This window comes from Leuciscus leuciscus, assembly GCF_965113295.1.
Source record: "Leuciscus leuciscus genome assembly, chromosome: 18".
NCBI lineage: Eukaryota > Metazoa > Chordata > Actinopteri > Cypriniformes > Leuciscidae > Leuciscus > Leuciscus leuciscus.
The window spans coordinates 38,266,046-38,282,464 of record NC_138742.1 but is presented as its reverse complement, the minus strand read 5'-3'; the positions used below and the strand labels follow the sequence as shown (position 1 = coordinate 38,282,464).

The 16,419-nt window shown below is 37.3% G+C and overlaps 1 protein-coding gene and 1 long non-coding RNA gene across 10 annotated transcripts; both read left to right on the top strand.

Annotated features, from left to right (window-relative positions):
- Positions 1–2,615: 2,615 nt before the first annotated feature.
- On the top strand, positions 2,616–9,347 carry LOC309480390 (uncharacterized protein). Of its 9 annotated transcripts, none has more exons than XR_014199606.1 (9): positions 2,617–2,832; positions 3,266–3,374; positions 3,463–3,664; positions 3,755–3,808; positions 4,289–4,375; positions 8,685–8,723; positions 8,878–8,938; positions 9,098–9,195; positions 9,286–9,347. XR_014199606.1 is itself a non-coding variant. In XM_082144831.1 (7 exons), the coding sequence occupies exons 1-6, from the start codon at positions 3,181–3,183 to the stop codon at positions 8,904–8,906; spliced, it is 303 nt and encodes a 100-aa protein (XP_082000957.1). In that variant the 5' UTR covers positions 2,618–3,180; the 3' UTR covers positions 8,907–8,938; positions 9,098–9,279. The 9 variants fall into 9 exon arrangements, 2 of the variants coding, with proteins under 2 accessions (XP_082000956.1, XP_082000957.1); XR_014199608.1 differs by having other exon boundaries at positions 2,618–3,190; XR_014199605.1 differs by lacking the exon at positions 3,266–3,374 and having other exon boundaries at positions 2,616–3,190; positions 3,581–3,664; positions 8,878–9,006.
- An 802-nt stretch (positions 9,348–10,149) lies between these two features.
- On the top strand, positions 10,150–10,668 carry LOC309481305. Its single transcript, XR_014199979.1, has 2 exons — positions 10,150–10,215; positions 10,323–10,668. It is a non-coding gene; the product is annotated as an uncharacterized lncRNA (long non-coding RNA).
- Positions 10,669–16,419: the final 5,751 nt, after the last annotated feature.

Genomic DNA, 16,419 nt, shown 5'->3' with positions numbered 1-16,419 from the left:
AATGCTTTTCGACAATTTTCAATCAATCTGGAAAGAAAAGTATGGGACAAAATATGTCCATTGCACAACTCCACAAAGCTCAGAAAGCCATGGAGTCACTATCTATATGACCAATTCAAACAAAAAAATGCTTGCTGCACACTTTCGTTTAAGTATCAGCACATTAAACCTTTGCTGAGCAGAAAAAATCAATCTCCATATTTGCACATTGTGGCTGTATGCACATTTAAATCATGCTCTGCCAAATATATTTTCCAAAGAAAAAATAAACCAGACAAATATTCTCAAGTGAAAATCTGTGTCACACAGAAAGGGAAAATCCATCATAAAATAGGTGAAAGAAGGTTTAGGCCAGCGACCTATACAAAACGAGGCAAAATTGCACGCTCAATGACCCATGGACCAAGTAATTTTTTTTACAGCAAGCTTGCATCAACACCCACAGAAGAGCTACTGGCTGGGAATATGAGCAGCTGCCTCAACAAAAATGTCCTTAAGGTCATAGGATCAGAGGTAAGAAGAAGCCAGAACTTCCACAGAGACATGCTGATTGATGTGCACCTCACACAGAACATTTTAAGAGAGTGTGACACATCCCACTTCAAAATGCCAGGGTACATTCAACATTTCAGCATGGACCCTTTTGGGGTCCATTTGTTTACTGAAATGGGCATCAGCATTCTTCTTGAACACCTCAGAAGAAAAAGTTCTGTGACCCTCTACCTTGATGCCACTGGGGGACTCGTCACAAAAATCACAAATCAAGGGAAAAAAGTGCTGTATTACTCCCTTACACTTCCAGGAGGGGGTCGGGATGCACCACCTCTCCCAGTGTCTGAAATGCTTTCCAGTGAACATTCAGTTCCCCCGATTACATTTTGGCTTATGCAGTTTACACTACATTTGTCAAGATATACACAAATACACATCACTCAGGTTGAAACTGATTATAGCTGGGCTCTGATGCACAGTGTCTTACTTGCATTTAATAAAGAGAATGTAACGTCTTATCTCAACAGAGCATGTGACATTTGTCATCGGAAAATTTTGCCTGCTGATTTAAAACCATTCACTGTTCTGCATATGTGCTCTGCCCATGTCTTGAAAGCAGTCCGTCAGGCAATGTTCAGACAGACAGAAGACAAGGGCTTGGTAGAGTTTGCCACATTTTGCTTTGCCAGACTGCAAAATTCAAGCACCATTCTTGAAGCCACACAGATCTTCAGGGCATTATGTACCACCCTAACAACTCCAAAATACACGAAAAGTGTTGAGGAAAGTGTTTGTGCGTTGGGTCATATCATTAAAAAATCCACAGAAAAACCCACTGAAGACACTGAACTGGAGGAAAACAAGTGTGACTTTGAAGAAAAAAAACATGCAAAAACGATAATGGCCAGTTCACCTTTCACTTTGTATTTTCATAAGGTGTCACTGCATGAAAAGTGGGATTTTCGACAGTTACCGGCGCTGTAGATTGTCGTGGAAGTTCAGGTTTACGACTGCAAACGGCAATTTACAGGCAACACTGCAAATTGTCGGAAATTGTCGGAAATTGACGTGGGACTTGCTTGCCCCGTGACCCCCCTCCCTCTAATGCTTTAACATGTAAATGAGACTGCTGTGAGCTTTACAAATGCAAATGAGGGTAGCAGGGGGAGTTTTATCCCAGGTGACTAAAAGGTATTAACTTAATTCTAAAAAAAATACAATACAATACAAAATTTATTTATAACGCACAATTAAAAACAGCCAAGGCTGACCAAAGTGCTGTACAGGGCAATAGATAAAATGCAGGGCAGAAACAGAAAAAAATAAAAATAAATAAATAAGGCAATAGTTGTATCATAGTCAAGGGGTATTAAAAGCAAGAGAAAATAAATAAGTTTTCAAGGATGTTTTGAAGATGGAAATTGAGGGAGCTAGTCTGATATAGAGGGGTAGACTGTTCCAAAGTTTTGGGCCTGCAGTCGCAAAAGTGCAGTCGCCTCGTTTTTTAAGTCTGGATCTGGGCACGATAAGAAGACAGTGATCACTGGATCTCAAAGTACGAGATGGAGTGTACGGGCAGAGGAGATTGGTCAGATATTGGGGGGCCGGTTTGTTAAGAGCTTTATACACAAATAGTAAAATTTTAAAATCAATCCTGAATGTGACAGGTAGCCAGTGGAGTTTGAATAGCTCTACCTTTTGGAGCAATGCACAACATGTTGCAGAAATTTTCACTGCCCTTTTTGTGATAGCAGTATTATTAAACAGACAAAGGGGGACAAATTGAATAACCACATTAAAATCCACTTTAAAAGGCTGTTGTTCATGAAGGAACATCTGGACTTACAGTGTACAGTGGCAATATATATTATTTTACATTTATCCATTTGTCAGATGCTTTTATCCAAAGATAGATGGTTTTCTGCATGATTTAGACAAAATATTAAATTATCTTCATTAATGTCTAAAGGTTACACAAACAATCCACACTGAAACTTAAGCTAACAAAACACAAACAATTATATATTCCTGTATTTTCTGTATTGTTTCTCACAGTAAACTGCCATGCAAGCTAGAATTGCGAAACATTATTGGATAAATCTTATCATTTACATTTCTCTGGGCCAATCGGAATCTTAGCACTTTTTCTCTTGGCCAATCGGAATCTTAGCACTTGCGTCATAATCTTGAAGCACACACAGCGTCAACAACAGCTGAGCTCGCCATTTGCCTGGCTACCGTGCGAGTCTAATGGAAACTCACGCATGAATTTTCCTGTATTGAACTTGTTTTAGCGCCTGCCAAAGTGAATTTTTGTCCCGCCAAAGTCTTATTTGATCGGTGAGTAATGTAGATGAACGGCTGCGTTTGTGACAGGGCGCATGTTTTAACTAAAAGAACGACCAGAGAGAGAGAGAGCCGGTCGCGCGCGCGCACTCTCTGTGTAAACAACTTCTCGTTAGCTTTTGGCGCTTTTTTTTTTTTTTTTTAAGTTAGCTTGCTGCTCATGGTTCATGTTCAGTTTCCATGTTATTTTAGCTGTACACGAGAGAATATGTCAATTTGGGATACTAAACTGCACGTAAACCGATAGCAGCATGGCATAGAGTTCTGAGTCTGACTGGCTAACTTAGCTCTTTGCTAACTAAGTTAGCTTGTCCATATAGCAGCTTGCTACGGGGTTCACAGATGATGCAAGGTGGGTTTAAAGGTGAATTGTCTAATTTATAAATGTGCGTCGTGAATGTGACACCTAACGCAACAACGTTACCAGGCAGAGGAGAAGGACGATGAGGTGATTAGATCTAACGTTAACTTAACGTTACGAGGAAGCACACTAAAAAAAAAATAATAAAAAAAATCGGAGGGTTCTGTTAGAAATGGTATTCTCATTTTCAGATATTTTATACATTTGAAATATAAAATCGGTTGATACAAATTGGACAAATTGATTTTATTTTTATTTTGCAGTATTATTGGATTCGGATGAGAATATCAGGGGTAATCGTTTTCTCTTAATTTATAATTGCAGTTTAAAAATTAAATTCTTTAACTTTATATATTTTATTTTACATTACCTCTGTATAAGCGTCAAGATATAACGTTACCCCCTTCAATAATGTACGAAGGAAGCTGCAGCCCATTGAGGACCCCAGCATGTTGCACAATACTGGTGAGTAAGTTACTGATGACAACTTAAACATAATATTGTGTTGTGTACAACATAAGTCACAGGCTTATTCATGTGTTTTATCTAATAAAGATTGTGCCATGTCTAGCCAAGTGGAGCGTCCTGGCAGTGAAATGTCCACTCCTGGTAAGTACTTTTCCCCCTGCACAAAACATTGCTCTGCACAAAGTCACACTCCATTCAAGTAGTTTTTTAACTGCTTGTGAATAATCTATTTTAAATATATACAGTGCTGGTCAGAGTTATTTAAGCCGCTTAATTAAGAGTGAGAAGAACCTACTCATCTTGAATGGACCAAAAAAAGCTAATATTTTAGTTTCATCTTTCCATAGAACATTTGAAAAGTAACTGACACTACTGGAACTTCAAACGGGCAGCGTTCTATGGTCAGAGTCTGGTCGTCCCTCTGCCGTTTGAAGTTCCAGTAGTTTCAGTTACTTTTCAAATGTTCTATGGAAAGATGAAACTAAAATATTAGCTTTTTTTGGTCCATTCAAGATGAGTAGGTTCTCGCTCTTAATTAAGCGTAGTAATGACTCCAGTATTTCATTATTAATTTAGTATAGGCAACATGACCGTACTTACTGGCTGACTCATGTGTTTCAGACTCTAAGTCAAACTTTGAATGTCTTGTGGAAGCCTTCTCTGACCCGGAGAAATGTGCAGCCAGATTTCAGCGCAAGGAAATTTCCAGTGAGTATTCACTTTATCTGTTGCCCCAACCTTTATTTCTTTTTTCAGTGGAAAATAAATTTAGTTTTGAGGAATAACATTTCAGTATTTTTCTACAGAGATTGGACTTTAATGGCAACCAACAATCCCAATGTTCAAAGAAGGTTCAAATGTCTGTAATGCCAGCAGACTAGCACAAGACAAACAATTGTTTAAAAAATACATAAATGTGTATATATAATTTTAGAAAATGACAGATGGTTTTGCTAGATAAGAACCTGATTTCTCGACTGGGATTGTGTAGAGACTCTGAAGCTGCATTGAGACGGACATTTGAACCGTCTTGGAACATTGAGATCTTTGGATGCCATTAAAAATATGGAAATGTTTTCCTTAAACTTAATTTCTTTTCCACTGAGGAAAGACAGACATGGATATCTTGTCACTCAGTGTGAGTAAATTATCAGGAAATGTTCATTTTGAGGTGAACTAATCCTTTAAGGCTGATTTATACTTTTGCGTCAGACCGAAGCCCGAGCCTCTACGCTATAGGCTACACTGTTTCATTTATACTTCTGCATTGTTGTCCCTGTTGACGCACAATTGCACATGCAGAAAGAAGCCTGTGAAACCCGAGGGAGGCGTTCTAGACCAATCACAGCGCTTCCGTCCACGTAAAATTGACGCATTGTTACATTTTGGGAGAGGTGCACGTCAGGGTGTGCTAAAGGGTACGCTATGTACACAGCCTACTCTGTAGCTACAGCGGGAGGTCGACGCATAACTATAAATTGGTCTTTACTTAAGGCCTCATTATGCTTCTGCGTCAACTCCACGGCGTAGCTACGCCGTCACTCCAACGGCGTCGTGACCGTTTTATGGTTCTGCGTCGGGTTGCGTTGCATCGCGGTGCATTTCACCGCCAGAACGCTAGGGGGGTGGTGTGGTTCGCGAATCTCTTTCCTAGTTTGTTTTGGTTCCACGCGCCGGTTCCGCTTTTTCATTTCAGACGACACAAACTTTGTCCCCATAGAACCGACACGGATGTCCAAGGCCCGTTCCACCCGAGCTGCCATAGCTGTTCGGAATGACTTGATGGCTTTTTTTCAGTCTCCACATGGAACTGTGCCATGGCAGGATAATGTAGTGTCCCGTGGCAGACTTGGTTAATTACTTGATATCCATGATGTACCCGTGAACATTGTATTGTAAATAAACAACAAACTTTTTTTCAAAACAAACATTGATTTGATTGATTGAAGTTTATTTCTAGCAACAACAAAAAAAAGAAAAGAATATATATAAATATATACATATACACTACCGGTCAAAAGTTTTAGATCGGTAAGATTTTTAATGTTTTTAAAAGAAGTCTCTTCTGCTCACCAAGGCTGTGTTTATTTGATTAAAAATACAAAGCAAAAACAGTATTATTGTGAAATATTATTACAATTTAAAACAGCTGTTTTCTATGTGAATATACAGTAAAGTGTAATTTATTCCTGTGATCAAAACTGAATTTTCAGAATCATTTCTCCAGTCTTCAGTGTCACATGATCCTTCACAAATCATTCTAATATGATGAGTCGATGCTCAAAAAATATTCATTACTATTTTCAATGTTGAAAACAGTTGTGTACAATTTTTTTTTTCAAAATTCTTTGATGAATAGGAAGTTCAAAAGAACAGAATTTTTTTTAAATAGAATATTTTCTAACATTATAAATGTCTTTACTGTAACTTTTGATCAGTTTAACTCATCCTTCATGAATAAAAGTATTGATTTAATTTATTTCTTTCCCCCCTAAATAAAATTAAAATTCTTAGGGCCTGTCCCAATACCTCCCCTTACCCTAGATTTCTGCCCTAACCCTTGTTTTTGCGCGTTCTCGTGTAGGGTAGGGTGTCCCAATACTCTAAAGAGCAAGGGGGAGTGCTATTCTCCCCTTAAAATCAACCCTCAAAACATAGTGCGGTCTGATGCAGGCTTAAAACGAAGTGGAAGATGAAATTACCCAGGATACCTTGCGGATTCAGCAAGCCGGTAATTTTTTTTAAACAAGATGGCGGACACCGCTGGAAAGGAACAATTTAATTGTAATTATATTTTCGCAAATAAGCATGTTAAAATTTCTAAATATGTTGGAATATGTTAGTTTGATGCACATCCAATGGACTGTAAAGTTTTGAACACTAATGTTAGAAAATATTTCACGAAGCTATCTATCTGACGATGTTCATGATATCTGCCGAGTGCTTCGAGAGAGTCTGCCCATCAAATATAACGTTACATCTGATCTGGGTAGTTAATCTAATTTTATTTTCGATTTAGGCTTCCAAGGATTATAAAAAGAAGATGTGAGGTAAAACTATTAAAAACTAGCCACGTTCGTCTAGTGCTTCATCTTTTTCTTCACAGCGCGCTGTCACTTCTCCCTAACGTTAAACCCAAACAGCACTGAGCACAATCAGTGATTGCTGTAAAATGCAGTGTCTGCTGATTCTAAATTGCGGGAGGTGTTTGATTGTAAAAAGAGCTATTATAAGCACAAATGCACAATGATCCGCGCAAGAGACGTACGTTGACCCTGTTCCCATGGCGGCGCGCGTTCGGAAACGGACTGCAACTAACTTAGACAAGCAAACTATACTTTGGGTTTCATGTGCGCGTCTAAACGATCAAATACAGACAAAAATATGGCTAAATGACCGGTTTGGAGATTCACTTTAACACAGTTTATGTCTTAAATGGGAGTTAGTTGTGGAATAGTTGGGAGAAAATGTGTATTATTAGATCTGCATTCGGTCTTAAAGTGGCAGCGTCTAATAAACCTGCTAATGACTACACCTTTAATGTGAATAAAACAACTAAAGGCAAAGAGAAAATTACTCCCAGCTCTTGAATTAATAACTTTAGCTTTAATGAGCATTAATCTATCTATAATTAACTATGCTGTGTTATTTTACATTTGATTACTTTATTAGATTTCTAGCATATTATTATGGATACTTATCCTGATCATAACTGGGATAGTTATGTGCATGTATATAATTTGCATATAGTGGTGTCCCATTTCATAGGGAAAGATCTTCAATTCCACTTCCCCTCGTTGAGGGGACTTTACTTTCGAGGGCACTCAAAACCAAGTGGAAGTTTTAAGGGGGGAGAAATGGGACAGGGCCTTATTGTCCCCAAACTTTTGAAGGGTAGTGTTTAATGTTACAAAAGCTTTCAGTTTCAGATAAATGCTGTTCTTTTGAACTTTCTATTCATCATAGCATCATGAAATAGAAATGTAAATAACTGTTTTCAACATTGATAATAATCAGAAATGTTTCTTGAGCATCAAATCATCATATTAGAGTGATTTCTGAAGGATCATGTGACACTGAAGACTGGAGTAATGATGCTGAAAATTCAGCTTTGATCACAGGAATAAATTACACTTTAAAATATATTAAAATAGAAAACAGTCATTTTAAATTGTCATAAAATATGTTTTGTTTTATTGTTTTTTATATACTAAACACAGCCTTGGTGAGCAGAAGAGACTTCTTTTAAAAACATTAAAAATCTTACCGATCTAAAACTTTTGACCAGTAGTGTATAACACAATAAAAAAAAATAAAAAAAACAGTTTATCACCCATATACATATGCATATATTTTTGTGGGCTTTATACAAGAATTGAGCAGTATAAAAATGTTTAGAGGGTATGTAGTGAACTTTTATAATTATTGCCACACATTTCTATACAATGAGTATATTATATTCCAAGACATTTCACTTTTTTAATTATAGAAATACTTTTAGATCTTCAGTCTTTGTAGTGCGCTGAAGAGGAATTGTACAGGTGGTCATACTTTCGTACTTCCTTGATCAAACGTTCCTCAACTTGATCCATCGTTGAAACAGTGCAGCGGTCCAGATGGTCACTTTAAAAATGGCGGTATAGCGGGAGGGGGAAACCGGAAAAGCTACACTCTGGAAATGATGTATAATCTGACCAATCACAGCCCCTGCAGTCTGCGTCACCGCGACGCGTAGTTACAATTTTTTGGAGGTGCACGTCGAGCTACGGCGGAGGGGTCGCGTCGAGGTTCGCGTCGACGCAGAGGGGTCCGCGGGGGTACGCCGTCGATTTGACGCAGAAGCATAAAACAGGCTTTACTGCTTGAGAATCAAGTTTGGTAACAGTTTATTTTATTGGCTTAATGACATGTTTCAAACAGTCTTGCTTAGAAGAGCAGAGTGTGGCAATTCTTACCTTTTTGTTTGATTTCAATAATTGTACATTTTTGAATATTCTTTGTTTTTTTCGCCCTTAAGATGCTAGCGCACCTCTGAGCAAAGACCTGTTGACACCCAGTAAGTATTCATCTCATCGGTCACTTTTGTATTTTGTCAGGCCTTGTGAAATGTAAGAATATTCTGTTTTTCATGATTTCATCATAAAGCAAGAGGTCATGGGATTGATGGCTATTATTTGTTTAATAATTGTAAATAATCCTGTAATTTACAGGAAGCAGTATGCCATCTTCACAACTCTGAGACAAATTGTGGGCGCTACGAACTGGAGCAAGGTAAAAAAAAAAGAATCTTACATTCTTTTATTTTTTTACTTTCATAAAAACTTACAAACATTTTAAAGGTAAGATTCAAAGAATATGCTTTCATTCTCTTGTATAAGAAAATAGATCCGTTATAGTTTACGATCTTAATCATACATTTTGTTTCCACAGAGTAACCTCGCCTCATAACGAGGGCGTAACCTCACATTTACTCAGAGCTATGTCTGCAAGTCCAGATTTTCATGACGCTGATCATGACAACATTGTGTGTAAGTAACTTTTACTATTTTCTTCTTGTTTCATTTTACTGTGACTTGCGTTGTTTTTATTCATATCACTCTCATTTAATTGTTTTCCAGCTGCCTGTAAGACGTACTACGAGACAGTACGCAGGAGCTTCAGGTACAAACAACCAGGGCTGCGTTTCCCAAAAGCATCGTAAGCCTAAGTTGATCGTAAAAACGATCGTACGACTGATCTTAATATTACGGTCTGTTTCCCAAAAGCATCGTAGCTTAAGTAGCACTTGAAAATCTTCGTAGATCTACGAGTGCTCTGGAGTAATCGTACATCACCAAGTTCATCGTAAGAAGACAGATTTATGAGGACACCTGCAGGACAACCGGCAGATTACACCTTTAACTTTATTCAAATGCAATGTGATTATAATATAAGGTTTGATTGTACTTACTATTGTTCTTTTTTTGTTGTTGGTTAAATTAATGTATAAATTAAATAATTAAAAAGGTCAGAAAACAAAACAAAAAATAGAAATAATTTAATCTAATAATTTTAATCAAAATTAAATGAATGAACAAAAAATAAATAAAAGAAATCCTTTTAATCTGTTAAAAATTACATCTTTGTTTCACTCTATCTCCTCTAAAAGGACATTAATTTCATCTTTTTGAAAGGAATCTTTTTTCATTTATTTTTTTTAGCTATTTTGTCAGTGCCTCCGCCTGTAGGTGCTTTATATAGACTTGTCTTGATTGCTAATCCACAACAGATGACAATTATTAGGTTAAACGTTCCATATAATGTTATGTTTCAGCACTTCACGAATGGACAGCGACTCTTAAGTAGCACGTAGAGCGCATTCTCGCGCGTTCATGTTAAGTGCATTTTTGGGAAACGCTCTTGGAATTGCTGCGAGCGTTCGTAACCTTGCACGTAGAAAGCGCTCTTAAGAGCTAAGATACATCGTTATCGGGAAACCCGGCCCTGATCTGGCATTGCAGGCCGAAGCTGTGAAGAGTTCAGCTCGGAGTCGAGCGAGAAGAAAGAGGGTACGATTTTTAGTCAATGTGACTATTTTTCACGTGCATTAATAGATGCACTGTGTATGGACACAAAACATCACAGTACTGATTGTCTGTATTGGTTGTTTTTACAGCTGCTAGAAGCGAGACGGTGTGCTAGGTGAGGATGACGTGGGCATTTGGAAGTGCGCCACCATAGATCTGATGTCCGATGAAGTTCAACCACCAGCCAGGAGCTCACAGAGCTCTGTGCTACGCTGCAGTCGAGATTAGAGGCGACTCCTAAATACAGGGCGACGCACCACAGACGTTTTCAAAGTGGATCGAATTCAGAGAGAACGCCGCTAGTCACCTACAGCTCCGAAGCTGAAAACAGACACTGAGCTTCCAATTTGTTGTGTGTGCAGATGATCTATGCTTTGTACATAGGTGTATATTGTTTTGTGTTTGTGCTAATAAAGCTCTTTCTTTGAATAAACAGCATGTCCCTGGCAAATTTTCCTTTCCTTTATAAATTCATGTCCTTGATGGTAATAATAGTGTAGTCCATAGGTTAACAATGACATGAATATACCACAGAATAGCATATTATGAATATAAATTTTTTTTTATATATCATAATTTATATAAATATTATAATTTTTTGAATTTATGAATATAAAAAAAATAATTTATATATTATTATTTATATGAATATTATAATTTTTTGAATTTATAATGAGTGAGGGTGACCAATAGTAACAGATCTGCCAACCAATCACGAGTGATTTTTCTTGTTTAAGCCACGTGGGTTCAACCAATAGTGAGTGAGGAAATTCAAGCCTTTCTCTGGCGGGAGCTGCTATTCATATGGTAATTAGAGCCATTCACACCTCCGGCGCGAGCGCTCTGCATACGTCATGGTTCGTTTCCGACAATATTCGGCACAGACGAACGCGACGTTCACAGGCTGTAAATTGTCGTTAACTGCCGAAAATTAGGGAGATTTACGGCCGTTTACGGGGTCGGAAATCCCAATTTTCATGACAACCGTGACATACAGTCTCCTCTTAGTGGAAGGTTTTTTGGCTGGTGTAATAGGTGTTGTTGGCTCAGATGGTTTTTAACTGGAGACTGAGGTTCTGGAGTGCTTTGTGTCTCTGTGACGGGATGAGCTGATGAAGTGTTCTCAATATTGGTGACTTCCAAGCAGTTATTATATGTTAAAGTCAGTTCATCTGAGGACAGAAAGAGTTCTTCTATATCTTGTGAATCACAAGTTGACAGGTCAAGTTCTGGTGTTATGAATTTTGACAGGGTGGAGTTTGAAACCGTAAGAGAAGTTATTTCCTTCTCTATTCCATCGTTCGGCACGTACACGCTACGTTAGGTAAAAGTAAGGTGCACAGTCACTGCTTTCCTGGTGCTCGTGTTTCTGAAATCGCTGGTCGCGTTCCCGAGATTCTGAACGGTGACGAGCGCGTCGGAACTGTGGTCCTGCACGCGGGAGTGAACGACATCAGGCTGCGCCAGACGGAGGTTCTGAAGAAAGACTTCAGGAATCTGATCGATACGGTACGCAGTACATCGCCTGAAACAACGATCATTGTGTCAGGACCGCTTCCCAAGTACCGACTAGGGCATGAAAAGTTCAGCAGATTATTTGCGCTAAATGAATGGTGCAATGAGTAGAAACTGCTCTTTGTAAATAATTGGAATCTGTTTTGGGAGCGTCCTAGGCTTTTCCGTGCTGATGGCTTACACCCAAGCAGATTCGGAGCGGATCTTCTGTCGGATAACATCTCCAAAATGTTAAATACCGTTTGACTAGTAACCAAAAGTCCAAATCATAGTCTCTGCTGCACCAATTTAACTGATATAAATACTAGTGTAGAACATTGCATAGAAACTGTGTCTATTCCTCGTTTAGTGAGATCAAATAATAAATCTACTGCAGGATCTAGGAAAAATCTAATTGTTATTAAAACAGAAAATGTTGCTATTAGTAAACAAAAACAATTTATAAACCCTTGTGAAAAAGAAGTGTACTTAATTGTATTGAAAGCGTACTTTCTGTGTGCTTAAAATAATAAAAGTATACTTTTTAAAAAGTGCACTTGCAGATAATATAATATAATTAAAATTAAAGACCACTTAAATGGAATACACTTTTACACTTTACACTTTAATGACAATATTTCTTAACACACTTAAGTGCACTTTTTACAAATGCACTTTGTAATAATATCTAATTAAGCTTAACTTAAAGTAAGTACACTTTCATGACAATATTTATAAACACACTTAAGTGTACTTTTTAAAAATGCACTTTGTAATAATGTCTAATTAAGTTTTACTTGAAGTAAGTACACTTTCTTCACAATATTTCTAAACACACTTAAGTGTACTTTTTAAAAATGCACTTTGTAATAATGCTAATTAAGTTTTACTTGAAGAAAGTACACTTTCCTCACAAAATTTCTAAACACACTAAAGTGTACTTTTTAAAAATGCACTTTGTAATAATATCTAATTAAGTTTTACTTAAAGGTACAATATGTAAGAATTTTGCATTAAAATATCCCAAAATCTCAAGGCCAGTGTTATATATTTTGTTAAGTTGATTACTTACAATATCCCAAATGTTTCCAACTATTTTTAAATCGTGAGAAAATTGCGATTTTAACCAAGGAAACGGGGCGTTAGAGCAGGGGGGAGCTGGGAGTCGCCAGTCAATTGCGTCATATCCGCGTTACCCTCGGTTTCCGCTCGTACTGCGTGGAGTCCTGGACAAATGCGGAAGTTGTAGTTGTAGCGTCTATCAAGCTACAAACATTAGCTTGTTTCGTGCAGTCGTTATGGTACACAATTATTCTTTACCGATTGCAGCTGGTTCTGTCGACAAAGCATGCTTAATTTTATATTTTCCAAATGTAGCATTCGGTAATAGTTAGGTTTATGTAAGGAAAGTATTATTGCTTTAGATTTGTGTTTAGTTTATTGACATTGTTTATCACGTCTGGTGTTTATGGCCATGTAAATAAACATAGCATGTGTTATACATAAAGATTAATCAGTATTTTGGCAAATGATGTGGGCATGTTCGAATGTACTTTTACAACAATTGTTTAGAACATGTAAAACTGCGCAGCGTTATCACAACAATGAATTCAACAAATACAGTAACATCTATGAAGTATTAAACCTTACTTTTCTTGCGGTTAATTCATTTTAATGAAATAAAAGTGTGATGAGGTTTAAGAGTCAGGAAGGAAGAAGACGCGTCGTCGTGACTGGGACTCATACTTTATTAAAATAAAGCAAAACAAACAAAAGCCGCGCACAACGCGCATTCACTGTGGCAACCGCGACGGCACAAAACAGTTCAAAAATGAGAGCTCGGATCCACCGGTTTTCTTCCTCTGCGTCCAATTTTCTCCCCAGTCTCTCTCTCGTTCCAGCGCGGCTTATAAGCGGTCTCTCCACGCCGATCACTGCAATAAGACACAGGTGCATTTGCACTTGACCTACTTGCTCGTCTCTTTTCTCTCCCATCACAGACCGCGCTGAACCACGCCAGCCTCGCCACTAAAAGCATGTCATTAAACGCAACATTTATAAAAACAGAACTTAGCCTCATCCATGAACATGATTTTTCGATTCCCGTCTGACTGATTTACATCCACGGTGGAGTTTAAAACGACAGTTCCCATCATTCCACGCTCCTTCACATCGTCATCAAGCTACGCCGTTGTTGTTGTTTGGAATGTAGCGCCCTCTAGCGGCAAAAATTCTTGCATATTGTACCTTTAAGGAAAGTACACTTTCATCACAATATTTCTAAACACACTTAAAGGTAGGGTAGGTAATCCTGTTCAGAAACACTTTTTTTTATACTGGGTGAAATGGTCCTTCCATCCTGATAGTAGTCAATACATTATGTGTTTAGAAAAAGGAATGAAAAAAATCTGACCTCTGTAGCAGCTGCAGGACAGTAAAAACTCTGACCAATCACTGCCATTCGGTGCGAATGTAAAGAACCAATCAGATGCCTTCATGTCTCGTGCCCGCCCCGAGCCCCACTGCGCGCGCTGCCCGGCGTGCACTCATCACATGTCACTGTTCCCGGAAATATTCAGCTCAAAGCACCTGCATATGCAGTCAGCGAAGGCAAACAAGGCAAAAACTACTTCCTCGGACCCTGCCCGCGCTCTTGAACGACCTCCTCTGCTTCGCCCTCAACCCCGGACCTGTCCTCGAACCGACGATGCGGTACTTGTCTCCGGACTCGGAGTGTACGTTAGTCTTCATTAGAGTCAACAATGTTTTCATCATGGAAACTCTTACATGCAAAACACCGTATATGTTATGAATCTTACACGAAATTCATCTTCATCACAGTGTAACTGATGGTAATGGAAAAACGTGTATCAATGCAACCTGTTTTTAGTTTTGCCTTATAAATATAGCTCGTTACCGAATGAAACTTTACCATTATCGATATGCTAGCTTGATAGTGAGTACTAAAAGAAATCGTATTTGTTTATATTCATAGTGATAAAGTTAGGTATTTTATTACATGTGATTCTGACATGATGTCACTGTATGTACTGCGCTCCTTCCTCTCCACTCGTCTCAGGTAATAAATGCGTCTTGTTCCAGCCTGAGCGTTTGGCGTCGCGCGTTCATGTGTTTTGGGGGCGTGGCTTTGGAAGGAGCTCAGAAGGGAGGGGGTGGAGTGAATGGAAATAATGAGCTGTGTTTATTGCAGATTAAAAGGTCTACAGTCACTCGATTTTTATATTTTCTCTTTCAGAGTACTTACATTTTAATTATGTATTGGTATATAAAGACAGTTTAAACAAATTTGGAATGTTTTTTTTTTTAGAAAAATGATTACCTACCCTACCTTTAAGTGTACTTTTTAAAAATGCACTTTGTAATAATATCTAATTAAGTTTTACTTAAGGAAAGTACACTTTCATCACAATATTTCTAAACACACTTATGTGTACTTTTTAAAAATGCACATTATAATAATGTCAAAATAATTTTATTTAAAGAAAGTACACTTTCATGATAATATTTCTAAACATACTTAAGTGCATGTTTTAAAAAATGCACTTTTTAATAATGTCTACTTAAGTTTGACTTAAACAAACATTTTAAATAATTATGATTTTATAGTGTTTTAAAGTTATTAAAGTTAAAGTTATGTTATTAAAGGAAATTTATTTTTATGTATTGACTAATATACTAAATAAAATAAGAACTTTAATGGAAAACATGGAAAATAATTGATTTTAATTACAACTCAGGTGTGTTGTCCAAAAATAATTTGTTAATGTATTTTAAATATGTTTAGTCTATAATATATACTTGTGCATTAATGCACTTGAAATGTATTTTTCCAATACATTTGCTTGTACATTATAATCAAGTACAACATATTGTTGACATTTTTATCTGTTTTATATATAATATTTGACAATAAAATGTAATTTATGAGAGGAGTCTTAGCATAATAGTAATGTGTTGTACTTTACAACTGTGAACAGAATACTTTCAATATCATTATGTTGTTCTTAGTCAATTAAACACACATTTAATTGTAATCAGACTACACTACACTGAAGAAAAATATTGATTTTTAGTTAGGTGAAAGAGTCAAGTTTTGTGAATTTAGGCTACAGAGTCTAACAACACAATGAGTTAGAACAACTTCAAGTTAAACAGAAAAGCTGAAATAAATAACCCTTTTATATACTGTCTATGGAAATAACATTTAACCATGCATGAAATATACGAACATGTTGTTTAATGCGCATGCGCCGGAAATACTACGTCATGATGACGCACTACTTCACTAGAGTTTGAAAAATGCGCTGTTAGGAGCTGTGTGCGCCTGCGCCCTCACATCTGCTCTCTGCTGGGGATTTGGTGTGACGTGACACAGTGGCTCCTGTCTCATACATTTTTCCTGTTATTTTGCAGGTATTATTGTTACAAAAACTTAATAATATGCACACGAGGTCTGTAATGCAAATGTATATGCCGCAGATATTTCGAGTAATGACGTTCGGGGTTGTGAATATGTCGATATGCAGACTGTCCGCCATTTCGTGAACGCTGTAACACGAGGTGATTGTGAAATGCGTTTAATTCGATTCAAATTGACTCCATTTACAAGGTTATAGTGTTAATTATGAATTTACTTTAAAATTGTGTTTGGTTTATTAAGTTATGTATACA